The following is a 23,260-nucleotide window of genomic DNA, read 5'->3' as shown; positions in this document are numbered from 1 at the left end:
ACTTTAAATGTATGGGGAAAAAAACACTAGAAATGATGCGAGTGATTTTCCTGGCTACATTTATTGCTGCGTATTGATCTTCATGTTGTCTTGTGCATTATAAATAAATGACTCGGGCAGTCTCTGGAGACTGTTTCACAGTCATGCCCTTCTGTTGTGCTCTACCTCTGATTGACTATGTGTCAGGGTTAGCAGGCACTGGATTAGCTTGGACAGTGCACTGCCCTGGGTGTCCTTTGCAGGCAGGAGAATTAGGGCAGCTTGCGTCTCTTCCCAAGGTATTTGTCTTGCTGAGAAATGCTCGTGTCAAACCGCCTTCACAGGCTGTCACCAGCTGTCATTCAAGATTCTCTCCAGCAGACTCCTTCCTGCTTCTCGCAGTCCACACACGCGTGACACCTCCACTCGCACACCTGGGTCCAGGGATACCTCCCTCACCATCAGCTTTTGCTAGAGATTGCGGTCAGAACAGAAAGAACCTACATTTTCTTTTAGCTAACCTGGAAGATCTAGGTGTTTTGGTGATGAGAAAAGATGTGATTTTTCAACTGGATATTTTTAATGATTGGAGGAAAAGGGCAATTTTCTGAGATGAGTCAGATCTTCTGAGGGATCTGCATTTTTTCACTTAGGGTTTTATCAGCATCCTGTCGCTGTGAACTTTAAAGAATTTATTCAGTCTTCAGTGGGACTTTCAAAAAGAATTTTTTTAAAGGGTTATTCTATGCAGAAATGGGGACAAGGTCATTTTGATTACCTGAATTTGTTTACCCATCTGTTCATTTTTAATCTCATCTGACACCGAGGGTCAGATTCGTTCATTTCCACTGAGAGTTGGATTAACGTTCCATGCCCCCTTCTAACCTGGTTCACCAGACCTTTTGTGTGAACAGGTGTTGCGATACTTTCGAGTTTTTCTACTCGTGAGCACTTTGAGAGAAGACGTTCCATGTCTACGGAGGCTTGCCCTCTCACGGGGGCGCAGAAAGCCGTGTGTCGGCTAATCTATAACGGGCCCAGACCCCAAGTCACCCTCAAGTCTGTGGACCTGGAGCTGGGGCTGTATGTGGAGAAGACTCGCTCCAAACAGAAACGCAGGTACAGATGGCCGGTGGGCTCCAATCAGATTATGATCCAGGCTAATACGGGGATAGCTTATCAGCACTCAGATTTGCTCTTAGCAGGCTGGAGAAGCATAATGTTTCATGTGAAATGACATAGGGCTAGGGTCTTAGTGCCCACTGTTAGTTTTCTCTGTCATTGTGTCATGGGTTATGCCAGAACGTTAAGCCCTGATGTTCGTGATGAATTTGTTTAGCGTTTAAGAGGAATGCTATTCTGTGGAGGAGCAAGAGTACTTCTGTTGAAGTCTGATGTACATTTTTTTTCATATGGAGTGACAAGGAAAAGAAAAAAAAAAGAATATTTCTTGGATGAAAATACAGCTGAATTTCTTCTTCTTCTTCTTCTTCTTCTTTTTTCTAAACCAGAATTCTTTAGAGTAATTTCAAGACCACTTAAAAATTTCTTTCCGTAGGCTGCAATCATTTCTGCTTTAACAATTTCTGCATTTGGCATCGAGACGGTAGTGCATACTGAGTCACATCTCTGCATTACTGCACAGAAAAAAAGGAAAGATCTGAGAGGGAGTTTTGTATTTAGCAGCAACTGAATGTTTTTCTTATCTCAATCATTTTATCTCAGCCGGACAGTCAAGACTTGATACATCAGACTGTGATATAATTACAAGTTTACATTTAACACATTAAACAGAAGGATATCTATGTAGTGCCAAACATTAACCCTTTTGTGTATGGCTTTCACACCAGGCTGTTTTTCACTGTATATTTGAAAAGGGGAGAGAGACAGATGACATTTAGTAAACATGTCCACACTTCCTGGCTGATCACCATGAGAGCTACTGTTGCCATGGCAATATCAGCAAAGTGAAGATGAAAATGGTCAGGGAGATTACAAAATTGGAATATTTTTAATGTTTTTTATTTCTTTATTTATTTATTTTTATTTTAGACTTGCTGCTCTCTCCTTTCAACCAGGACAAAATGATTTTTTCGTCCAATTTGACCGCTGTAATATGAGGCAACATTTGAAATAATTGCCGTACTACTTGGACGATCAGTAATGTCATATTTTGTCTCATTGTCATTCTGTTTGACTGGTTACACTGTCCTCATATGACTAAATATAACCTCCTGGCTGTTTAAGAGTTAATATGAACCACTTTAAACTTGTTATAAACTTGTTAAAACTTGCAGAGATTGAGTGTGCAATTTGCAGCTGATCCTCAGATGCGGTTAAAAATTGTAGAGAGATATCAATAAACTCCAAACAGTCAAAGGCCAAATCAAACTCTGTGAGCACATCTTTCATGATTTCCTGCCAAAATATTCGAATGCCAATAATAGCTTCTCTCTCTCTCTCTCTCTCTCTCTCTCTCTGTCTCTCTCTGTCTAGAATGGAGGCCTCTTGTTTAGAGCTGGCCTTGGAGGGCGAAAGGTTGTGTAAGTCTGGAGATTTTAAAGGTGGGACAGCGTTCTTTGAGGCCGCCGTGAAGGTGGGCACAGAAGATCTGAAAACTCTCAGTGCCATCTACAGTCAGCTTGGCAACGCTTACTTCTACCTCAAGGAGTATGGCAAAGCTCTGGAGTACCACCGCCATGATCTCACTCTCGCCAGGTGAGCAACATCATTTATGAACTAAAAAAAAGGACCTAGGATAAGTTTAAACCTTATCCTAGGTCATTATTGGAACAGCAATCATTATTGGATGACTGACTACATTGTAAAATTGAAGTTCACTTCCAAAATTCTGGCAAGTGCTGAGTTGAAGTAAAAAGAATCCAGTAATATCAGTGTTAATGTCTCTCTGGAGCACAATTAATATAGATAAAGAGAAAGTAAACAATTGTATTCTCTCTCACAGGACAATAGGGGACAGGATTGGGGAGGGGAAGGCTAGTGGTAATTTGGGAAACACTTTGAAAGTCCTTGGACGCTATGACGAAGCTGCTGTGTGTTGTCAGAGACACTTGGACATCTCACAAGAACAAGGGGACAAGGTAAGCTGATGCTTCTTGCACTCTACAGAAGCACCGTATCAAAAAATGCCATGATTTGTGGGTTTTGTTGAAAAAGGAAATTCTTTGTGCGGCATGTATGGTTGTCTTAAAACAACTTTTATTTTGAGGTTATTAAGACTATATGAATATTCATGCTCACGAATAGTTTTGCTGTCATTAAGATGTTGGTCACGCCCTCTTTTGAATCCACCTATCAGCAATAGGCTCTGCCTGCTTACTAGTTGAGGTCTTCACTGAACTCATTATTTAGTCATTAGTTTCACCTGTGCCTTGTCCTGTTACAGTTAGTCTCTTTGCACATGTACACTTGTCTCCTTTTCTGCCAGCTGCAAAGTCTTTCGTATCACTGAATCTCTAAGCCAGTTTCTTGTCGACCTGTGTTGATCCTTTGTGTACCAACCCCTGCCTGGATCCTACTTGCCTTTGTGTAGCCCTCTGTTGTGATAGTAAGCTCTTCTGTGTGTTGACCATGTCTTGTTTATTGACTATGACTTTGATTTCTGCAATGTGTTTGCTGGAGTTTGGACTTATAGTCATTTGACCTTGACACTGTTATTAAATCCTATCGCTCTGCACATTCATCTGTCTCTAAGCCTTTCCATGACAGTGTTATACAACTCTAGAATGGGACCTTGTAAGGTAAATGCCAATGAACACTGTATTTGAGGGTTAGTGCAGGGGTGTCCAAAGTCCTTCCTGAATAAAGGGAACTTGTGGCTTTGGAGTCATCTCATCTAGTATTTAAAGCCTTAATTAGAACCTAACAGAAAGGACCCTGCAATAAACCAGCTCTCCAGGTCCTGCCCTAACATTAACATACCCCTTGTTAGGAAATGTTTGTGAAGACCATAAACTCTTTCTTATCTCTCCCTGGACACATCCTGAAATCAATATGAGAATGTCAGGACATCAGCAGGTAGCTTAGCTAAGCCTTCTCTTACTGATCCACTCTCTCTTTCCACTCCACTGTTCACGTCAAAACAATCACATCAGCTCCGATGATGGGTTACAAAATCGCCAGTTAACAGTGAGGTAACAGGCTGCATTTTAACCCTCTGTCACTGTGATTTAACGGCCAATTAAACCTGAATACCTGAACCCCATAATACCTGAAATAACAGACGTTTTGCTGTCTATCATATGTAATATGTAGAATCTACATCTGAAGATGAATTAATTTGGGATATCTGCTAAGGGATATCTTACTGAGCTTTCTTGGTGACAGAAAATCCTTGAGCTGATGACCAAGCCATGTTATGGATTACCAGGGGGTATTCCAGAGAGTGGGTTTAGTGAAAACTCTAGTGAGAACAAATAGTAAATCTCCTAATAGAAGAGCCCCATGGCTTTGTTTTGCTAGGAGAATGAAGCCATGGGGCTCTTCTATTAGGAGGTTTACTACTTACTACTTACTACTTTTCACTAAACCTGCTTTCTGGAACACTCCCCTGGGCAGAATGTGGCTTTTATTTATTTATTTCCTTTTTTTTTTGAAAGCCACCCAAATGCTTTTGGTTGTTTCAAAGTGAAGACCCATATTGTGTCTGTGGTATAGTTTGACACTGTCATAAAAGATGTGGTAACACACCTTACACCTAGTTGCAAATGCACACACTTCTATTCTTCTGGCTGTTTACAAGAGTCCTCTAAGAGGAGTCGTAGGAAAGGATCTTTCAATAGAAAACTTCTCATTTTTTCTGTATGTTATTCCAGGTGGGAGAAGCCAGGGCGCTGTACAACATTGGGAATGTGTTTCATGCTAAGGGCAAGCAGCAGCTCTGGGGTTGTTCTCAGGAGCCCGGTGACCTTCCCCTTGACGTCAGAGACACTCTGCAGCGAGCTACTGCCTTCTACGAGTGAGTATCCAACCATGTCAAGGGCTCAGTTCAAGAAACGAAAATTAATTTGCATTTAAAAATCAGAAATGCTGCCCAGAAGAATGAAAAACATTTGCTTTTAGCATGAGCATTGACGTTTGCTGTTAGACTGGATTTTTGCTCTTTCTGTTGGTAAGAATGCTGGGAAGCAAAATGGGAATTATGTAGAACACAAAGCTAGAGGCTCTCAAGTGGCGCTGCTGGCGAAAGCCCTGCTCCGCAATTCAATGGCACATCCTGTCCCTGAGTGTGAATGCTCTGACTTCAGCCTCCTCATACACTTCATGAGTGACCAGGAGTGCCACAGAACACCAGCGACCATTAGTTTCCCTCAGATGATTGACAGATGAGTCTGTTGTCAAGGTTATTATGCTCCTTTACTCTAGTCTGTAGTGAAAAGATACAGTGATGGTGGTTTTTCTGATGTGAACTAGATGTTTTGTTTGTGAGTTAAGCTTTCTTCAGCCAGGTTAATTAATTTATTGTGTAAAGACAGCTTTAAGAATTAATGACAGTCTTAATGAGTTTACTAGGTTATTTGGAATTTGGGAGAGAACAGGAGGGAGGGGCATTCTTTTGTCTCATTCATTTTAAGAGACTATTTGCTGATATCTGTGGTCAGAGCAATGATGGGCCGATGTTAGAAAATACACACAAGTACACAGCTATAAATTACACACACACACACAGATCTGCTGATATCCGTTTAATGTGAAATAAAGCCAGAGCTACTTTCCAAGCATCTTGCATGGCTTATTGTTTGGAATGACAACATCTCCTAACCTGGTGTGGTAAACCCCATTGAGACCCATTTGCTAGAAAACAGCAGAAGCTGTAAGGCTGTGAGTTTCCACTAAGTACAGGACACCATGTGTTTGATGTGAAAACATTGCAGAGTCCCGTGCCTAAGGCAACAGGATCAACAAGGCCAAACTCTCCACTTTCACTTTGACAGCATTACCCCCCCCCCCCCCCCACCCCACCCCCAAAAGACAAAACCAAAACATACATACGCACGACAATTATATAAAGATGTATTAAAACATAATGATAAATCTATGTGATACAATCTTTTAAAATATCAAATTCAACAGTTATAATAATCACTTGCTAAAGAACTATAAGCAAACACAAGCTTGGTAGTGGCATGTGTCAGTTGTCATTTGGTTGAAGAAATGTCAAGCCATGTTAGGTGACAGGTGACATGTAACTATGTTGACAAGCATTGATGAGCTTTGAACATGATTATAGTAAACTTATTCTCTGCTTCAGCCATCAACTGGCTCTTATTCTGAGCTGACACTGCATGCTTTAGCCTGGAATTTGTTAATCAGACATAAATGCGTCAGAAAGGTGAATACAGTGCCTGGAGCATAGCTCATATAAATCATGTGAAATCAAGCCACACTGTTGAAAGTACTGCATGTTTTAGAGCTGGAATGGCAGACGGCCTGACGTTGTACAGAAGTAGCATTTCATGTCCATATTCAGCCACCGGCTCTCGACGCAGCCCAAAATGGAACCGATCACCATAACAACCACCTCCTTCAGAAAGGTCCTCATGGCCTTAAACATGATTTAGACTCAAATCACCAATGTCCACCAGTGTTAACACCTCCTGTCTTGTTTACTCAGCACAGCTAGTGGACACAGGCAGGTTTAAGAGGCGATTAACCCAGAGAAACTGTAATCGCATAGTCCATTTAGAGCTTTTTCCGCTGCTGGGTTTAAGGTGCCAGTAATCTTGATAATCATGCATACATATTGCATTTAGAGTTCTGATCCAATTTTTTTTTCTCTGGAATTCAGATGTAGTTTGTGCATGCAAAGACAGTGAAACACACAACTAAAAAGACAGTTTCAGTCTCTATTACTATCAACGGATTGTTCAAATGAAGAGTGAGAGAGAGAACAGTGTTTTACTGATGCCCTCTCTCTCTCTCTCTCTCTCTCTCTCTCTCTCTCTCTCTCTCTCTCTCCCTCTCTCTCGCTCTCTCTCTCTCAGGATGAACCTGTCTCTAGTTAAAGAATTAGGAGACCGAGCTGCACAGGGAAGGGCATTTGGTAACCTTGGAAACACCCATTACCTCCTGGGCAATTTTGTTGAGGCCATCAAGTTCCACAGAGAGGTGAGACCCTTGCAAATCTGTTCTTCCTGGAGTATACTGTAACACCCCTACCCTGATACCCCCAAACACACACACACACACACACACACACACACACACACACACATGCACACACACACACACATACACAAACACAAGTTTGTATTCATATCTAAGTGGGGAATTCCCACTGACTCCCAGTTTCCTGTAACTAAAGAATACTAACCTATCCCTAACCCTCACCCTAACCTTAACTTTCACTAAAGAAATGTTTTGACACTTTTGGTTTACCAATAACAACAATATACTTTGGAAAAACACATTGTTCACTTAGTGGGGAACTGGATTTTGTGCCCCACACCAATTCTGAGCCCCATACCGTGAGCGTGCAGTCTGGTCGCAACTATCCCTAGCCCCAGTAAGCTAGAGTTACCTAACACACACACACACACACACACACACACACACACACACACACACACACACACACACACAAAATTTCAGTATTCCGATGGCTAATTAAACATGGCTTCTTTAGATACTAAAATAAATTATTAAAAATTAAAAAGGTCCCAAAAACGTACACACATTTAGCTGTATTTACATGTGTAGTTACAATGTGAATGAGTTGTGATGAACTTATTATTATGAACTTATGTTATGACAGTTCTGAACATATCTCTGATCTCATTCTCCCCTTGGGGAAATTCTGTTTGATTTTACCTGAATAGATCCAGTAACATATATGGACAGAGAAAAGACTGTGACATGTGAAATAGAGGTTCAGCTTTATATGACAGATTTTCTCCTTTTCCCATGTCTTCCAGCGTCTCTCCATTGCCAAAGAGTTTGGTGATAAGGCAGCAGAGAGGAGAGCTTACAGTAACCTAGGCAACGCACTCATATTCCTGGGCCAGTTTAACACAGCCACAGAGTACTACAGGTAAACAGACACCACAGTGACACCTAGAGGGCATCACATGTATTGGTCCTCTGAAGACTCTACAGAGATAATTTAAGACAATATTTGAATGCTGTATCAGTAATGTTTAAAACTTCTTTGCTAAATGACAGTGCAAAGTGTATCTCTTCAGATAAACAGTTTGTGGTTTCCATAAACAGAGCACAGATCATGGGGGAATGTTAGATCATTATCTATGGCAATATTTAGTTCTACAAAGACCACTTAAGAACTGGAGAATAAGTGCTTACAATATTTGTCAGTATAGCTTAAGCAATATCTACATGCCTCAAATAATACCGGTTTAAAATACTGTGCCATTTTGCAACCTCTTTTTCCACCTTACACCCTTCACCACACCACACTTCATCTCTTCATACCCCCCCCCGTCTCTCTCTCTCTCCCTCTCCCTCCCTCATATCAATCACAGAAAAACCCTGCATCTGTCTCGCCAGCTGAAGGACCAGGTGATGGAGGCTCAGGCGTGTTACAGTCTGGGAAACACTTACACGCTGTTACAGCAGTATGAACGGGCCATTGACTACCATCTCAAACACCTGCTCATAGCCCAGGAGCTGAATGACAGGTATACACCTGCCCCTGCAGCCTGCCTGACTGCTCACGTTCACCTACAGCTGTGCAACCCAAGATTTCAGTCTTCCTCGACTTTTTCCTTTTTTTTTTTTTACCAGGTCTTGTACAACTGAGCTTTGTGTACCGTGTCATTTTGAATGGCTTCAGAAAATATGATAGCCTTTTGAGCCAGCGAAAAAATGTCTGAAGTTAACATAGACGACATGTTTGCTTCATTCAATTATGAAGTAAATAAGCGCAACACATTTAAAACGGTGGTGTATGAATCAGTGAAATTCAGCCGCAGTCAAATTGCTTGACATAGTCCTCCTTAGGCTCTATCGTTTAGCTTCAATGGCGAGCTTGCGCAAACTGAACCACTTAACTGAAACATTTTCTCCTTAGTTTCTCAGAGAAAAATTAGCCTCTGACTCAAGTAATCCAGATTTTCACACCAGGAAATATATCACTGTGTCACAGTGGCTTTTCGATCTTTAAAGGCCAAAAGATGCACAGCAGCTTGCACAGAAGCATATTTAAACATGGTATTAAAACTATAGTTCCACTTCTGCCGCCATTTAAATTCCTACTGTAATGACTATTTAAATGAAGCCACTTGATTAACTGACTGTCGTTATCTTGTTTTATTACAGTGATTTATGGATCAGGTTAGTGTGCATTAGAGTTTACTTTATTAATAATAGGGACATCTGGTCACTAGGAGACAACTGTTCTGCTTTTGTAGGGTTGGCGAGGGACGCGCATGCTGGAGTCTTGGGAATGCCTACGTCTCCTTAGGAAACAATCGCCAGGCCCTGCATTACGCTCGGAAACATCTCGAGATCTCCAAAGAGGTGAGTGTTTTGTCACTGCAGTGTAATGCCAACAAATTAAATCTGTTGGAATGTATAACCAACCACTGTGGCCAACGACAACCAATCGCAGTCCTCCGACCGGCAGTGGCTCAACTCACACTGATGTAGCACAGCTAACACAGCTATGACACACTCACACGCACAGCTGTTTGTCTGAGCCATTTTCAACACACAGGATCTCTGGAGAGGAAACTGATGTTGCTTTGTTTTTTTGAAATGAACAAATCTGTTGTGAATAGTTTGGTTGTGAATATTGTAAAAGATGTAAATACTCTTGTTTCTTTACGCAAGCTATTGAAGGAGGCCCTCACACCGAATTATACTCCCACAGGCATATTTAGTGTAATCGAAAGACACCCCAGCCATACAGATTTAATTAAATAAGCATCTTACCCCATTGCCTCTGCCTGGCACCTACCAAGCAAGACGTGCATATGGCAGTGTCTGTGAGTTGAGTTAGCGTACTCATGTTTACCCACCTCCTCTCTCTATCACCTTCAGATCGGCGATAGGAACGGGGAGCTGACGGCCAGGATGAACGTGGAGCAGCTGATGGAGGCCCTGGGGGTGAAGGAGGGAGATCTCTCTCCTTGCAGCTCTGAGTTTGAGATGCAGGGTAAGGCCACCGATTTTTCACTTAAGGCTTCACATAAAAAAAAGATTCAGAAAAGAAAACTGTGTTAAATCAGATTATGTTAGCAATAGGACACTGTGTAAGGATTTATGACTGACAAGAGTCGACACTGATAAGATATGATGCTAGTTTACTAAGCAAAGGCAATCTTCTAAATCTCAACTGTTATGCAACACACAAAACTGAAGACCTTAAGGGCACAAACATACAGTAGCCACTCTACTCAATACAGAATTACTGTGTTACTGCATAGATGCAATCAAATTTCAGTTGAACAAGGTTACCCTGCTGTGGCCAACCAAGACCGCACTGCACTTCAACCTATGTCCTCTCTCCTCCCATTTGATTCGTCTCTGTGGTAACAAACACACACTCACAAACATCAGTCTATTTCTCCACACCAGCCCAGGCTGAGGAGAAGCTGTAAGCATTGGCAGTTAGGAATTCTCTGATAACTAGAAGAGGAATGTGTACAGCACCCGTCAATAAAGCTGCCTCCAGAGAAAGCCAAGCCGCGCGATGCTAATTATACCAACGTGCTGTCCCTCAAAGTCATCACCTCTTTGTGAATGTGAGAGGCATATAGTTCACAGTCATATGAAGGGGTCAAGTCTGCGTGATTGAGGCAAAGTCAAATGCAGTTATTATTAAAAGTAATGTTAGAATGTGCTTGCTATGTAGAAATGCCGATGATTTTTTTTTTTTAAACTTAAGCGATTAGACATAAAAATAGCCTTTCTCTTATGATAAACAAAAACAGCCATTGTGAAGAGAGTGAGAGAGAAAAAAAAGGGACTGAAACAGACCAAATATGTGGAGGATATGTGCAGACAGTTTCTAGCTGTGCCCAAGTGAAATCGCATCCTGGTTTGAAATCCCTTTTGTTTGTTTGTTTGCTTGTTTATTTATTTAGTTATTCGACATGTACACATTTTTTGAACAGTGCTGAGCTGAGCCCCGATGCTGTTGTTGAATGTATAATGCATGACGCAGTCAAGATCCCAGCTGAAAAAGACAAGTATGCCGATCCGTTAAACCCATCCAAACAGACAATATCCTTTCTCTGGAACATGCAATCAATCATCAGAGAGACAATACAAAGGCTTCTCCGTGCACAGCACACATGGATTTTCAATGCTATCTCTGGATCAGTTCTAACAGATACAGACAGAGCTCTCAGGTGCTTTATGAGGGGGTCATCTGAGGCTATGTGTGGAGTCCTGGCGGGCCAAAGGGAAGGGTGGGTCAGGTGGAACGGCTATGGTGTCTCTCTATGTGTATGTGTGTGAATACGTCTCGGAGGGCTGTTTATTTGAAGCAGGGAGGCTCTGTTTGGAGGCAGTTTCGCTCTGACTAGTCTGTGGTTGGGGAAATTTTTTGGCCCTGGCATGCGATCAGACTGACTCTAGTCTTCTAGAACATTCTAACAGAAAGATCATTCTAATGGAATAGATATTGTATCTGTGACGTTATACTGCGCTGAGTAATTATTTTTTAATCTTAGATGGCTTTGTTGGGACCTTTTCTTGTCATCATCAGAACAGACAGGCTTCGTTTGTTTAGTGCTTGTTGCTGCTATATTATTATTATCTACCATGACTGAATGACCACATTCAAAAAGTATGGATGGTAAAAAGAAGATATTGTCCAGTTCTGTTATTTACTGACTGAAGGAAACAGATGTGCTAAGCTTTTGGCTTTGTAGAGAATCTCTTGTCTGGGCAAGTACACTGATACTTCCCCTTAAAGTAAACTCCAAAAAGTTCAACTGCATGATGTTCATTAGAAGACGTGTACACGGACCTCATGAAGTATTCTGGACATCATGAAGTGTTCTGACAAAATTCTGTGATGTAAATTCAGAAACACTTGGCACTACGCTGAAAGACTGTACGGTCACCTCCTGCAATATGTTGACTCAGTTGTAATGGGTAAAAATTTGCTTACTCTCAATGCACTCTCAGCCAGTACTTAAATTCAATATGGAATGTCTACCCACATTTTGAACATTCTTCCTAATCAATTCCTGAGAGTAGTAAACAACTTAGGGAGAGAATCTGTTGTCAGCATATCCATGGTGCTGTTATACATTAATGTGTCGTTCTCTGGAACTGCAGACGCAAAGCGAAACAGGACTGATGTTTGTTCAGCTATGCACTTTTTCACATGGATAATTTGACTTTATGGATTCAGCAAAAACTATTATGGATTCTGCGTTCATTTTAAATATAAAAACTGCTTTCGTATTTTTCTGACGTGGTCAGAAATGTTGAATCAGTTTCCAAGGACAGAACTTATCAGTATATCCAAGATGCAGTTCATTTTCGTGTTGTTCTTGCTTCATTTAACTTTTTTTTTTTTTTTTTCTAACACAAAGGCTCTTTGGATTTAATGATAAAGTATTCTCATAATGCTTCTGAGGCCTCACATTTAAATAATAAAAAAAAATCATTCATAGAGAGACAAGAGACATTATTATTTGTATTATTATTTGTATTATTATTTTTAGTAGTAGTAGTAGTAGTAGCAGTAGTCATAGTAGTAGTATTACTATTATTCAGAGAAAGTCAGTGTGAATGTAAACATTGATATCTGAGAAGACCTGAAGCAATTTACAGCTGAGAGCGATATTACAGTCATTCACTTTTCTAAACGGTTCCCTGAACTCAAATCCCAAAAGCCACCTTAACATCCTTATGCATATTGTTTTCAGCATGTCTTCACTCTGAAGTCAGAGACCCATTGTTAATAAATGAAAGAGCAATGCCAGCAGTAGCACAGCCAAATGACTGGTACATCTGTATACATGACGACATATCAAATAACTTCACTCATTTGGTTTAGAAGTATACTTTCTATAAAGAAATGATATACCTGAAATGTGACTGTCAAGCTTCACCATGACTTCAGCAAAACAATAATTAAATAACTGAAACTTGAATGTGAAGCACACACATTTGCAGGGTTTTTTTTCCTCTTTACTAATCTGACTGGCTTTACTTTGTGTGCCTCATATGTTGTGTTTCAGTTTTGCTGTAATATACAGAAGTCTTCATGAGGGTGCAGTGACGTCCTCTAGTTTTTAGCTATTTTAAGCATAGCTACAGACCAACAAACAACCCTGGGTCTCATTTTTAGCACTATGGTCCATCTCTAAATATTTCTTCTCATGACAGTTTTCATTCCACGTGCTTCACTGCTTTTGGTATCAAATGAACCTGAAACTAAAAGTCTAAGTATAAGCAAGACCTTGAACAACATTCACTTGGTGACTAGATCTTATCGGTAATCAGGACTGTTTGCTGTAGCTGTTTCTGCTGGTGCAGACATATTGCCACCAGTTTGGTTTTATCATTAAAAAGCATGAGTTCCCTTACACAGACCATTAAAATGATTTGCACAATTTCTCCGTCTGTGTAGGAGCCAGACCAAAATTCACCAAGAGAAACAGCATGGACAGTGTGGAGCTGTGGAAGGTAAAATTTTATTAACACAGCATCGTTTCACCTGGCACGTTTTTTTGTGTGAAATCTGTTCGATACTTCTTATGTAAATTATAAAATAGATGACTGTCAAAGGAACTTTTTCAGGGCTTACACACTACAGATTAAGTAACAAGGTTCTTTTTCATCTAAATGAACAAATAATGCCTTTGAAAAAGCACAATGTCAAGAAGAAATACAGGAGCCAAATTAAATGCACCAAAGAGTTACTAGAGTGACATCTAGTGGTAAAATTGTGACAAGCATGTTTAGGCAATTAAAGGTAAAGGTGTCTAAATATAATGAGAAATGAACTTCGGTATTACAAACATTAAAAGTACTGATACGATAAAAGATGTTTGTTAACTTAAAGGTCCCTTGATATCGTATACTGTCTGTGTCGTCTGTTGTTGTCATGCACTGAGTGGAGTGATTTGTTTGAATACTACAGAATGGTGATGGCCATGACCTGGACAGTATTTCAAGGAGGTCCAAGAGTCAGTTGTCTCAGTCCAGCAGCAGGAGGAGGGGCTACGCTGACAGCCAATCATCAGATGAGAGACAATGGATGGATTCTCCAGTGGACACAGATGACATCACAGTCCAAGTACCACCTCCGGTAAGCAGATGCTTATTAGTCTTATCTTTAGTTTCTAGAATCGAGAGTGGCTATTTTCATATGTGCTAATGAAGGCTTCATAAACATTTGACAACAAATGACACAATTAACTATTCAACTAAGTATTATATCCACATTAATGATAAGTTCAATTTTTACATTCTGTTACTCTATAACATAACTCGATGATATATAGAGTTATAATATAGAGTTATAAAATAACTAAATTATTTCGGAGGAAACAACAGGATCTTACAAATTTTAGCAAATTTAGTCTCAGTTAATGTTCACTCTTTCTCAGATATGTTAAAAACTGTGTTGTCAAAATTTTTGCACAGCAGTCCATCAACCCTTGGCTGTAGTGTGTCAAATTGTGTGTGTTGTGAAAGCTGACACGATCGATTGAGCAATCGATACATTCTGACCAACTTGGCCTAGCGTTGCCATGGCGTCTCCATCGTGCTTGGTAGACGGCGGCCACGGATGGCATGTTCTGCGGATAATGCTTATATGGCCTAAGAAACGATTTGCTCTCGAGACTACAATTGTTTCTCATGGTATCATCTAAGTCCTAAAGTGCTAGTGCTTTGCTGAAAAGCATTACCTGCAAGCTCAAGCATTTGGCTTTTATGCTTTAAGAATACAAGCTTCCCAAAAATCAATAGAGAATAGACCTCCGAGAGCAGCAGGACTACAACAGACGTCTGCTTAATGGCATGAACATGTTTTGGTCTGAGTCACCACCTTGTGTGAAGTGAAGACAAAGGGCCTGATTTACTGTGGTTTCTGTCATGTGGACATTCATGGAAGTTAGTCAGTAATGGGGAAAGAGTCACTGTTCTTTCTGATGTATTAATTCTTGGATGTGATGTTAGTTTCCATGTACAAATAATGTTAATCTGCAAGTTATACTTACATATAATGTCTAATGGTATGTAAATTAAGGTATGTATATGAAGTGGAGTCTCTCTCTCTCTTTCTCTCTCTCTCTCTCTCTCTCTCTCTCTCTCTCACTGTGTCTTTGCTTGATATTAGTCTTATTAAACATTTTAATCAGTTCTGCTCAGTGATCTGGGACTCTTTACAATATTGTTAAATAGAACTGAACACAGCAAGAAAGATGGTAGATCTGATGCTATTATTTTTTGAATGTTTTGACAGGATAGCTTAGATTCTTAAATTGGTTTCTAGCAGTGACATTGAATTTGTTTACTAAATGTGATTAATTTTTCCCTTTAATAAGGACTGGTCTTTATTGCGCTTTTGTTCTTTCTTTGCTTTTGTTTCTCTGAATTATTACATTATTACATTATAGTATCTGAGTGTAAGAGTGTGTTCCTGCCCTGACTTCAACTCTATTTTTATGATATTATTTGTCATAACTGAGACTCACGCCAACACCCCCCCCCCACCTCATCTTTTTTTTCTGTGACCCTATTCCAAACACACACACTCATGTACAGCAGGGATGAGCTGTGCAGGGGAATGTGTGTATGCGTGTTTGTTTGTGTGTGTGTGCACAGAGCACTGGCTATAATTTGGGGTTGAGGTTTCTATAGCAACTGTGATGTCTTTCTGACAAAGACCTTTCTCTGCCTATTCCTTCTCCTTCTCTCTCTCACTCTCTCTCTCTCTTTTCTTTCACTCCCCCTTTCTATGTGTCTCACCCTACACTGTATCACAAGATAATTGAATAATTGGACCAAGCAGCTTTAAAGTTAGACAGGCGTGAAGGAGAGAGAGAGAGAGAGAGAGAGAGAGAGAGAGAGAACTACACACTACAGTATATAGAGGTACATAAAGGTGGAGAGGAGAATCATTTTGATATGGACACAGTATGTTATATGGACCTCAGCCCACTAAGGCTATGATCTGTTCACCTGCATAACGTGACTATATTGACTAATTAGAGACTGAGTGATTATTCCCCAGGTATGTAAGTACATTTGTTATGCATGATACTTCTGGGTATATTTAAAAGACAGTTTCTGAATGCTATCTAGCTGTCTTTCCTTGTCGTATGTGTCACCGAAGGTTAATTCATTTGACTGACTCCCTGTGAGTGGTGGATACATGGACTCTGATGTGTGGTGGCTTTGGCTACCTATTTGTGCCAGCATTTTATAGCCTTTCCCTTCCCCCTTCTCTCTCTCTCTCTCTCTCTCTCTCTCTCTCTCTCTCTCTCTCCACAATGTGACCTTCATCAGAGGAACCCCCTCTATCCATAATGAGTTGTTTTCCCACAGTGGGACAAAGATGGCCTGCAGGAGAAAGAGAATGAGAGAGAGAGAGAGTCAGCCAGAGGGAGGGGAGAGAGAGAGGGGGGGGGGAGAGAGAGAGAGAGAGAGAGAGAGAGAGGGAAAGGAAACGGCAGACAGGAGAGGGGTGAAAGAGGGAAAAGGAGGATACAGAGAAGGAAAGACAGAGTTATTGGAATAGAGAGAGAGAGAGAGAGAGAGAGAGGAGCCACTGGTCAGTGGCACTGCTCCAGTGGAGACTTCGCCTGATCTCTGGACATAAGCAGACTAAGTACCGCTTATTGCTCATTGCTCGTTTGTTACTGACTGTTTTGACAATGATTTGCCATGTATTTGTTATGATCACCTTTCCAAAATGTTTTTCCTAATTACAATTGAATCTATATTCTTTTAATTGCAATGTAATGTCAGTGTAATTGACGGGAGAACACATTTGCTCAAAAGTATGTCATTTTTAGGCCACTGTGTTAAAGATAAAATGTTGTTCATTGCGAACAACTTCGTTATCAGCTCGACTGTTCTTGGTAAACTAGCTTGCATATAATTTACCTACAGTTTGAGTCTTCCTCTAATGTTTGCTATAGCGTGTTTGCTCTGACAGCATTGTTTTTCATGTTTTATTCCACTGGAATGCTCTTCTCGATACACCTTGTCCGATGACGTTATTTTATTCATGGGTTCAGTTGTTGGGAGGGGTTTGTTCAGGGGCTAATTCCAGATTAGCAGGCAATATTGATTTTCTGGCACTTTTGTGTCTCTTGGCCTCTGGTCTCTATTTGCTCCCCTAACCACCGCCCACCCCCAGTGATTAACGGGCTTGTGCAGATCAGATGGAGATGGTACACAGTTCATCACACAGACTGTTACTGACACATCTGCCGTTTTATTAGCATTGAAAAGTAATACGGGGGTTTCTCACTTTATCGCTCTGTTAAGCTACCACATAGAAAGGACGAACGGAGGACCTACAGATCATCTACTTATCACTCAGTCATGTTTTGGAATCAGGCGTGTTTATCTTTTGCTCACAGAACATGTGCTCTCATTATAGATGATTTACTTCACATAAATGTTACAGCTTTGACATATTTCATCAGCACTCTTTAATGTGTCTGTTTGAAAACTCAGCTGTGTCAAAAAAAAGACAACAACAACAGCAATAAAAAACAAAAGCAAACAAAAACACCTGAATGTGACACAGTGGAGTCCTTGTGCCAGTGGCATATTAGTGGTGATAAAAAGGTAGTAATCAGTCATGTAGAGGCAGCACACACTCTGTGCTTTGTGTATTAGCCAGCTGCTCATTTAAAGGTCAGTCAGATAAAATACAGGGCACGGTGGACTGCCCTGATTTAGATAAGCTAGTGTTTGAAGAGTGTTCAAGATCAGAGAGAGAAAGAGAGAGGGAGGGGCTGTGTGGAGAAATGGTCTGTATGGACAGTTATGATATTTTAACTATAGCAAATACACAACTTATTTCTGTAACTGTTATTGTGAAATTTTTCCAAACTGTTTTTCGCTCTTTTTTTGGGGGGGGGGGGGGGGGGGGGGGGGTTACTATTGCTGAATTCATACACATCTGAAGGGTGAAAAAAAAAAAAAACCTCTCCCACATGTAACACGTACTTTCATGCTGAGTACATAACATACCCATAAACATACATCTTATGTAAGCCTCATCCTGAAGATACAAGAAGCGAACAGGAAATGAGAGACCCGCTAGTTAGCATGTGGAATTATGTGCTAAAAAGCAGAGAACCCATGTGCTAGCTCTGCTTAGCTTGTTTTATGTGTATTACAGAAGCAAGGTCATGACCCCTCTGTTTGTTTGTTTTTTGGTTTTTTTTGTTATTTACAGAAGTTAGGTCGTGACCCATCTGATGAGGACTGCTTCTTCGACCTCCTCAGCAAAATCCAGAGCAGCCGCATGGACGACCAGCGCTGCCACCTAGACGAGCCCGCCAACGGCGAAAACGGAAGGAGTGCGGAAGAATCTCCGCTCAACGACATGCTAGGTTAGTGACTTTTATCAACCATGTTTCAGTTCCCCTGGACAAAGTCTGGTAGTTATTAACATTCATAAACAATTTCCTAATGCTTGACAATAGCTGCTTTAAGTAAGATCATTTAAGTTTGAGGACTTTAATTGCAGACAATGCACTTACATTCTCCTGTAGCTCTTAATAACTATCATCAACATGCTGTAAAATACAATATAGTTTAATGAATATATCAATTCTTTCCCTTTATAAAGCATTATAATAAGCATTCCCAAACATTATATTGCTACTTTTATATTGTTAGAAACACAAGTAGATGACAAATATTCCAAATTGCTCGGTGGTCATAATGGAATCACACTTTGAGGTAAAACAGATGCTCTTTTTGTCTGCTTGTTTATAGACCCAAGCCTGATGGCGTCTCCTCAGACTGAGGAACTCTTTGACCTCATTGCCAGCTCCCAAAGCCGGCGCCTTGATGACCAGAGGGTCAGTGTTAGTAACCTGCCCGGTCTGAGAATCACGCACAACAACCTGGGCCACCTGTGTGGGGACACGGATCCTCAGGAACCAAGCGATGACTTCTTCAACATGCTCATTAAGTGCCAGGTGAGACCTCAGTGAAGAGGAAACCCATTCTCTGCGCTCCACTGTTGGATCATTATTCTCAACTGTCTAAGTAGAGCCCAAGTATTCTCCTCACCTTTTAATTTCAAATTTAATCCCAGAAACCTCTCAATTTGCCATCCAGATGATTGGTGTGACGTTTCTATGCTTCTCAGAGTGTCAGTTAGGTTAATACAATGTCATGGATTATGGAATTATCACAACATGGTATGCTGGGAGCAGCATCTAAGATTATTTTTTCACAAGCCAATATCTTCCCGTATCTTGGCAACTGAACAAGTCATCTAGTTGCTGAAGATCCCTTGCTGGCACAACTTTTGAAACACCTAGCAAAGAAACTGAGACAGTATTCCTCCCTCCCTCTCTCTCTCTCTCTGCCTCTCTGTCTGTGTGTCTGTCTCTATCCCTATCTCTATATCTGTATGTCTGTCTGCCTCTCTCTCTCTCTCTCTCTCTCTCTCTCTCCCCCTCTCTCTCTGCTTCTCTCTCTCTCCCTCACCTTCTGCCTGCTCTCTCTCTCTCTCTCTCTCTGACTGTCTGTCTCTCTCTCTCTCTCTCTCTGACTGTCTGTCTCTCTAGTCGTCTAGAATCGATGACCAGCGTTGCTCCCCTCCTGAGGGGGGTCACAGAGCCCCGACGGTGCCTGATGAAGATTTTTTCAGCTTGATCCAGAGGGTCCAGGCCAAGCGCATGGACGAACAACGCGTGCAGCTTCCCTCAGATGAACAGGACGACCCTGAGGCAGAGGCTGAACGCCGCTCTAGAGACTCGAGCTAAACGCAGCATTCTACTCTTTTTTTTTGTTTTGTACATTATAGATTTACAGGAGGAAAAGGAACAAATCTGACCAGTGTTGGAGGAGACGGATCATCTACATAACATTACAACTGTATCTGACCGATTGATAACTCTAGATTTCTAGATGCCCACGTGGCAGTGGGACTGAGCTTGAGTCATGCCAGTCTTATCTCTGATCAAGGGGCACATTTTAGTACTATTCTGGCCCCATTTGCCGTGAATGATCAGTAATCATTGATCAGAACTTACAGATACTTGATCATGTACTGTGGACATGATTTGTTATATACTGCAACAGGGGATAAATTAACTCTGGTTCAATGTTTTTTTTTCCTTTCTTTTTTTTAATTTTGTTTTTCCCCTTGCCAAACATCCAAATAAATGTAAACGGTACATGTTTTTTTGTTTTAGTTTGGGAGTGCCATAGCAGAACTTTCACTAAATTCCTCCTGTCTTCTGCCTTATTTTTTACAGACTCCGATTGTATCCTCTTCAAAACTTGAGTATTTTCCAGTGTTCTGAAGGAGTGATCCATTTTGAAAGACTTTTTTTGTTTTTTCTTGGACAACAGTATTAGTAATCAGCTGTGTCATTAGCAGTTGCAGTGTAGCCTTGTCAGCGCTACAACATAGCTTTGACTTTTCGTTGTTAAAAACCTCACAGTGCAGTTTCACTCCGCTAACTAGAGGGCTGATCTATTCATTTTTTTTCCCAGCATTTGATTGTTTAAATTTTCGTGTGCAGTACGCTATGTTTATTTATTGATTTTTATTTCTAAAGGAAAAGATCTGTTTGGCCATGATGGCGAAACAAAATATTAAAGTTGTAATGTTAACAGAGGAACATTTAAAACGGTTTTAAATCAAGCTTTGAACAGGAATGAGAAATTGTGTTTTTTTTTAAGCTAAAAAATTGATCTTTGTTTTAAATGGATCATTGCTGCTTGATCAGTAGTGCTTTTTGCCTCTAAATGGGAGCTGCAGTCCAACAGTGACTAAAAAACAAACTTTTTTTTCCCTATAGTATTGACAAACTTTCTCGTGCCGATCCTGTGCAGTTTTGTTTATCAGAACTGCCGATTGAGGTTGGGATTTAGATGAGTGTAAATCTGTTTAAGATGGAAAAAGTACCAAGAGCTGTCTGCCAATTGCAAAGAGAAGAATGAAGTTTTGCTGATGCAATGCCATCTTGTGGTAGTGTGGGTTAAGGTTACTGAAATTGTAATCTACTGGTCAGATTTCACAAGGGGGGCGGGAGGGGGAATGAGATTTGAATATTTCAAGCACTTTTTTTTAAAGGTTTGGCATAGAAAAAAAAAGAAAAGAAAAGAAAAAAAGGCTATACATAAAATATGTAATCTTATCTGTTTCCTTTGAGTTGTTTTGTAAAGGTGAGTGTGTCCTGGGATAATATTAGTGCCTGACGGCTGTGCTTGCCTCTTTGTGTTCTCTCTTCATTATCTTCCTGTTTTGCCTCTAGCAGCTTTCCCATTGGTGGAAACAGACGTGCAGGAGCACTGTATGGAAATAACAAAAGCGAGAGGGAAAAGAGCAAATGTAATACCAGTCGAAAAGACATTTACCTGTGGGAACAAGCGATGAAGTCCATGCTTCTGTGATAATTAATGTGCTATTTGACTGCCTCGCTGAGACGATCCTTTTTAAGGAACTGTTTTTGGTTAGTATTGAATCCATGAACACATAACTGAGGTTGTTTTTTTGTTTTTTTTTGAGAGAGAGAGAGAGAAAGAGAGAGAGAGAGAGAGAGAGAGAGAGAGAGAGAGAATGAATATGAAATGTAGAGGAATGAAGGTTTTGGGGGATTATAATTGCCCTTTGGTATTTATAATCCTAAAAGGTGTTAAACTGCAGGGGGGGAAAAAAGAAGAAATTATGCAGATTGCAACATCCTTAAACTCGCCTCGCAAACACTGAGGGAGATTTGACAGAATAAATGGTCTCTGAATTTCCTGCCTGTGAATTTCCAACAAATGGCTTACCAAGACTGAAAGAAGTTCCGTCCTTGACCTTTGAAATCAGGAAAGATGTAGTCCAGAATCATAAGGTACAATTCTAAATGTCACTGCCACAATGTACATATGTTTTTATATTTATTTGTTTGTTTGTTTGTTTTTAGGGGTTATCCCCCTTTGCTTTTAATAAAATGTTGATTAAAATGTTCATAGTTTCGTGTCTTGTGAAATGAAAGCATTGACTCCTTGGCATCTCTTTTGTTCTAAGTCAAAGTCTGGATCATAAACGTTGCATTTAATTTTACACTTGTCTGTGTGAGGGAAGTTAAAGTCGGGAACGGCTGCCTTCAGTCCCATTGACTTTGGCAGGGCAAGGCCTGTGGGAATATGAAAACATATCTGTTAACATTTTTGTGGTTGCCTTGTAAAACAGAGTAAATATTAAGCAGGAAGCAAACAAAGAGAACTTTTGTGCTGAGTTTCAAGCTGGATTCATGATTAGCCACTGGCTAACCACTTACTCCACTTCCCAGATATTAACTATACTATTAAATCATAATACGCTACTATTATACCAATAACAAATGACCAAAACATTAGAACATTTACAATTACAGAGCAACCGGGTTAAAGCACAGTTCTTAGCACACTGAATTTTATAAGAAAGTAAAATGAAACATTACTGTTCACAAAAAGAGTGTAGTAGGCATTGCTGAAGACATGGCAGTTTTCATGTCTGTTTCTCTGAGACTGAAAGAAACAGATATGAAAGAATAGAATAGCATAAAGAACAAAGCCAAATGAGAGTGCGGTATCTGTCAGCAGGATAAAGTTCAAACGGCTGCGCAGATGCACGGATATGACCACTTCCTTAGGACCAGTTTTATCAAAACTTCCAGCACATCACCGTTGACTCATTCTGGCCAAAGCCAAATGTGGATTTGCTTACATGTAAATGAGGATGCTGTTTAGAGCTTTCTGAATAACTGATGAGCCGTAAGTTACACAGCCTCCACACTAGCAGAACCTACGGTGCATCTTTCTCTTACTCTACTCTTTTCTTTGCCTCCCTCCCTCCCTCCCTCCCTCTCTCCCTCTCTCCTCCCATTCCCATTCTCCTCCCCTCATCACTCTCTCTTTCACACTAACACAGATTCTGCCTCTCTCATTTCTCGTCTTCCCTCTCTCCCTCCCTGTCCTTTGTTTTCTCCCATCCCTTCACCTCTCATTCTTATTCAGAGCCCCCTTATCAGTCTCCCGCCTTCTCTCAAATTTCCCCTTTCCCCTTTCCCCTCCCAGCTGTTCCCTGCTTCGCTCAGCCACCTGGAAAATTACAGCAAAAAGCAACAGCTGAGACAGATGCCACAGCATTCTA

The 23,260-nt window shown here is 40.7% G+C and overlaps 1 protein-coding gene across 1 annotated transcript in view; it reads left to right on the top strand.

Annotated features, from left to right (window-relative positions):
* Positions 1-22,035, top strand: part of gpsm1b (G protein signaling modulator 1b) — a 29,447-nt gene extending 7,412 nt beyond the window's left edge. Inside the window, exons 2-14 of the mRNA XM_030784671.1 lie at positions 2,476-2,697; positions 2,945-3,080; positions 4,815-4,957; positions 6,984-7,107; positions 7,914-8,029; positions 8,478-8,633; positions 9,366-9,474; positions 9,997-10,111; positions 13,550-13,605; positions 14,063-14,230; positions 18,347-18,503; positions 18,892-19,097; positions 19,695-22,035. Of these exons, the coding sequence (XP_030640531.1) occupies positions 2,476-2,697; positions 2,945-3,080; positions 4,815-4,957; positions 6,984-7,107; positions 7,914-8,029; positions 8,478-8,633; positions 9,366-9,474; positions 9,997-10,111; positions 13,550-13,605; positions 14,063-14,230; positions 18,347-18,503; positions 18,892-19,097; positions 19,695-19,892 (1,906 nt within the window). The 3' untranslated portion in view covers positions 19,893-22,035. The remainder of the gene's footprint in view (positions 1-2,475; positions 2,698-2,944; positions 3,081-4,814; positions 4,958-6,983; positions 7,108-7,913; positions 8,030-8,477; positions 8,634-9,365; positions 9,475-9,996; positions 10,112-13,549; positions 13,606-14,062; positions 14,231-18,346; positions 18,504-18,891; positions 19,098-19,694) is intronic.
* The last annotated feature ends 1,225 nt before the right edge of the window (positions 22,036-23,260 follow it).

Source organism: Chanos chanos, chromosome 9, assembly GCF_902362185.1.
Source record: "Chanos chanos chromosome 9, fChaCha1.1, whole genome shotgun sequence".
In the NCBI taxonomy this organism is placed as follows: Eukaryota; Metazoa; Chordata; class Actinopteri; order Gonorynchiformes; family Chanidae; genus Chanos; species Chanos chanos.
Note: the sequence above shows the minus strand (reverse complement) of the source record. Positions and strands in the feature narration are given on the sequence as shown.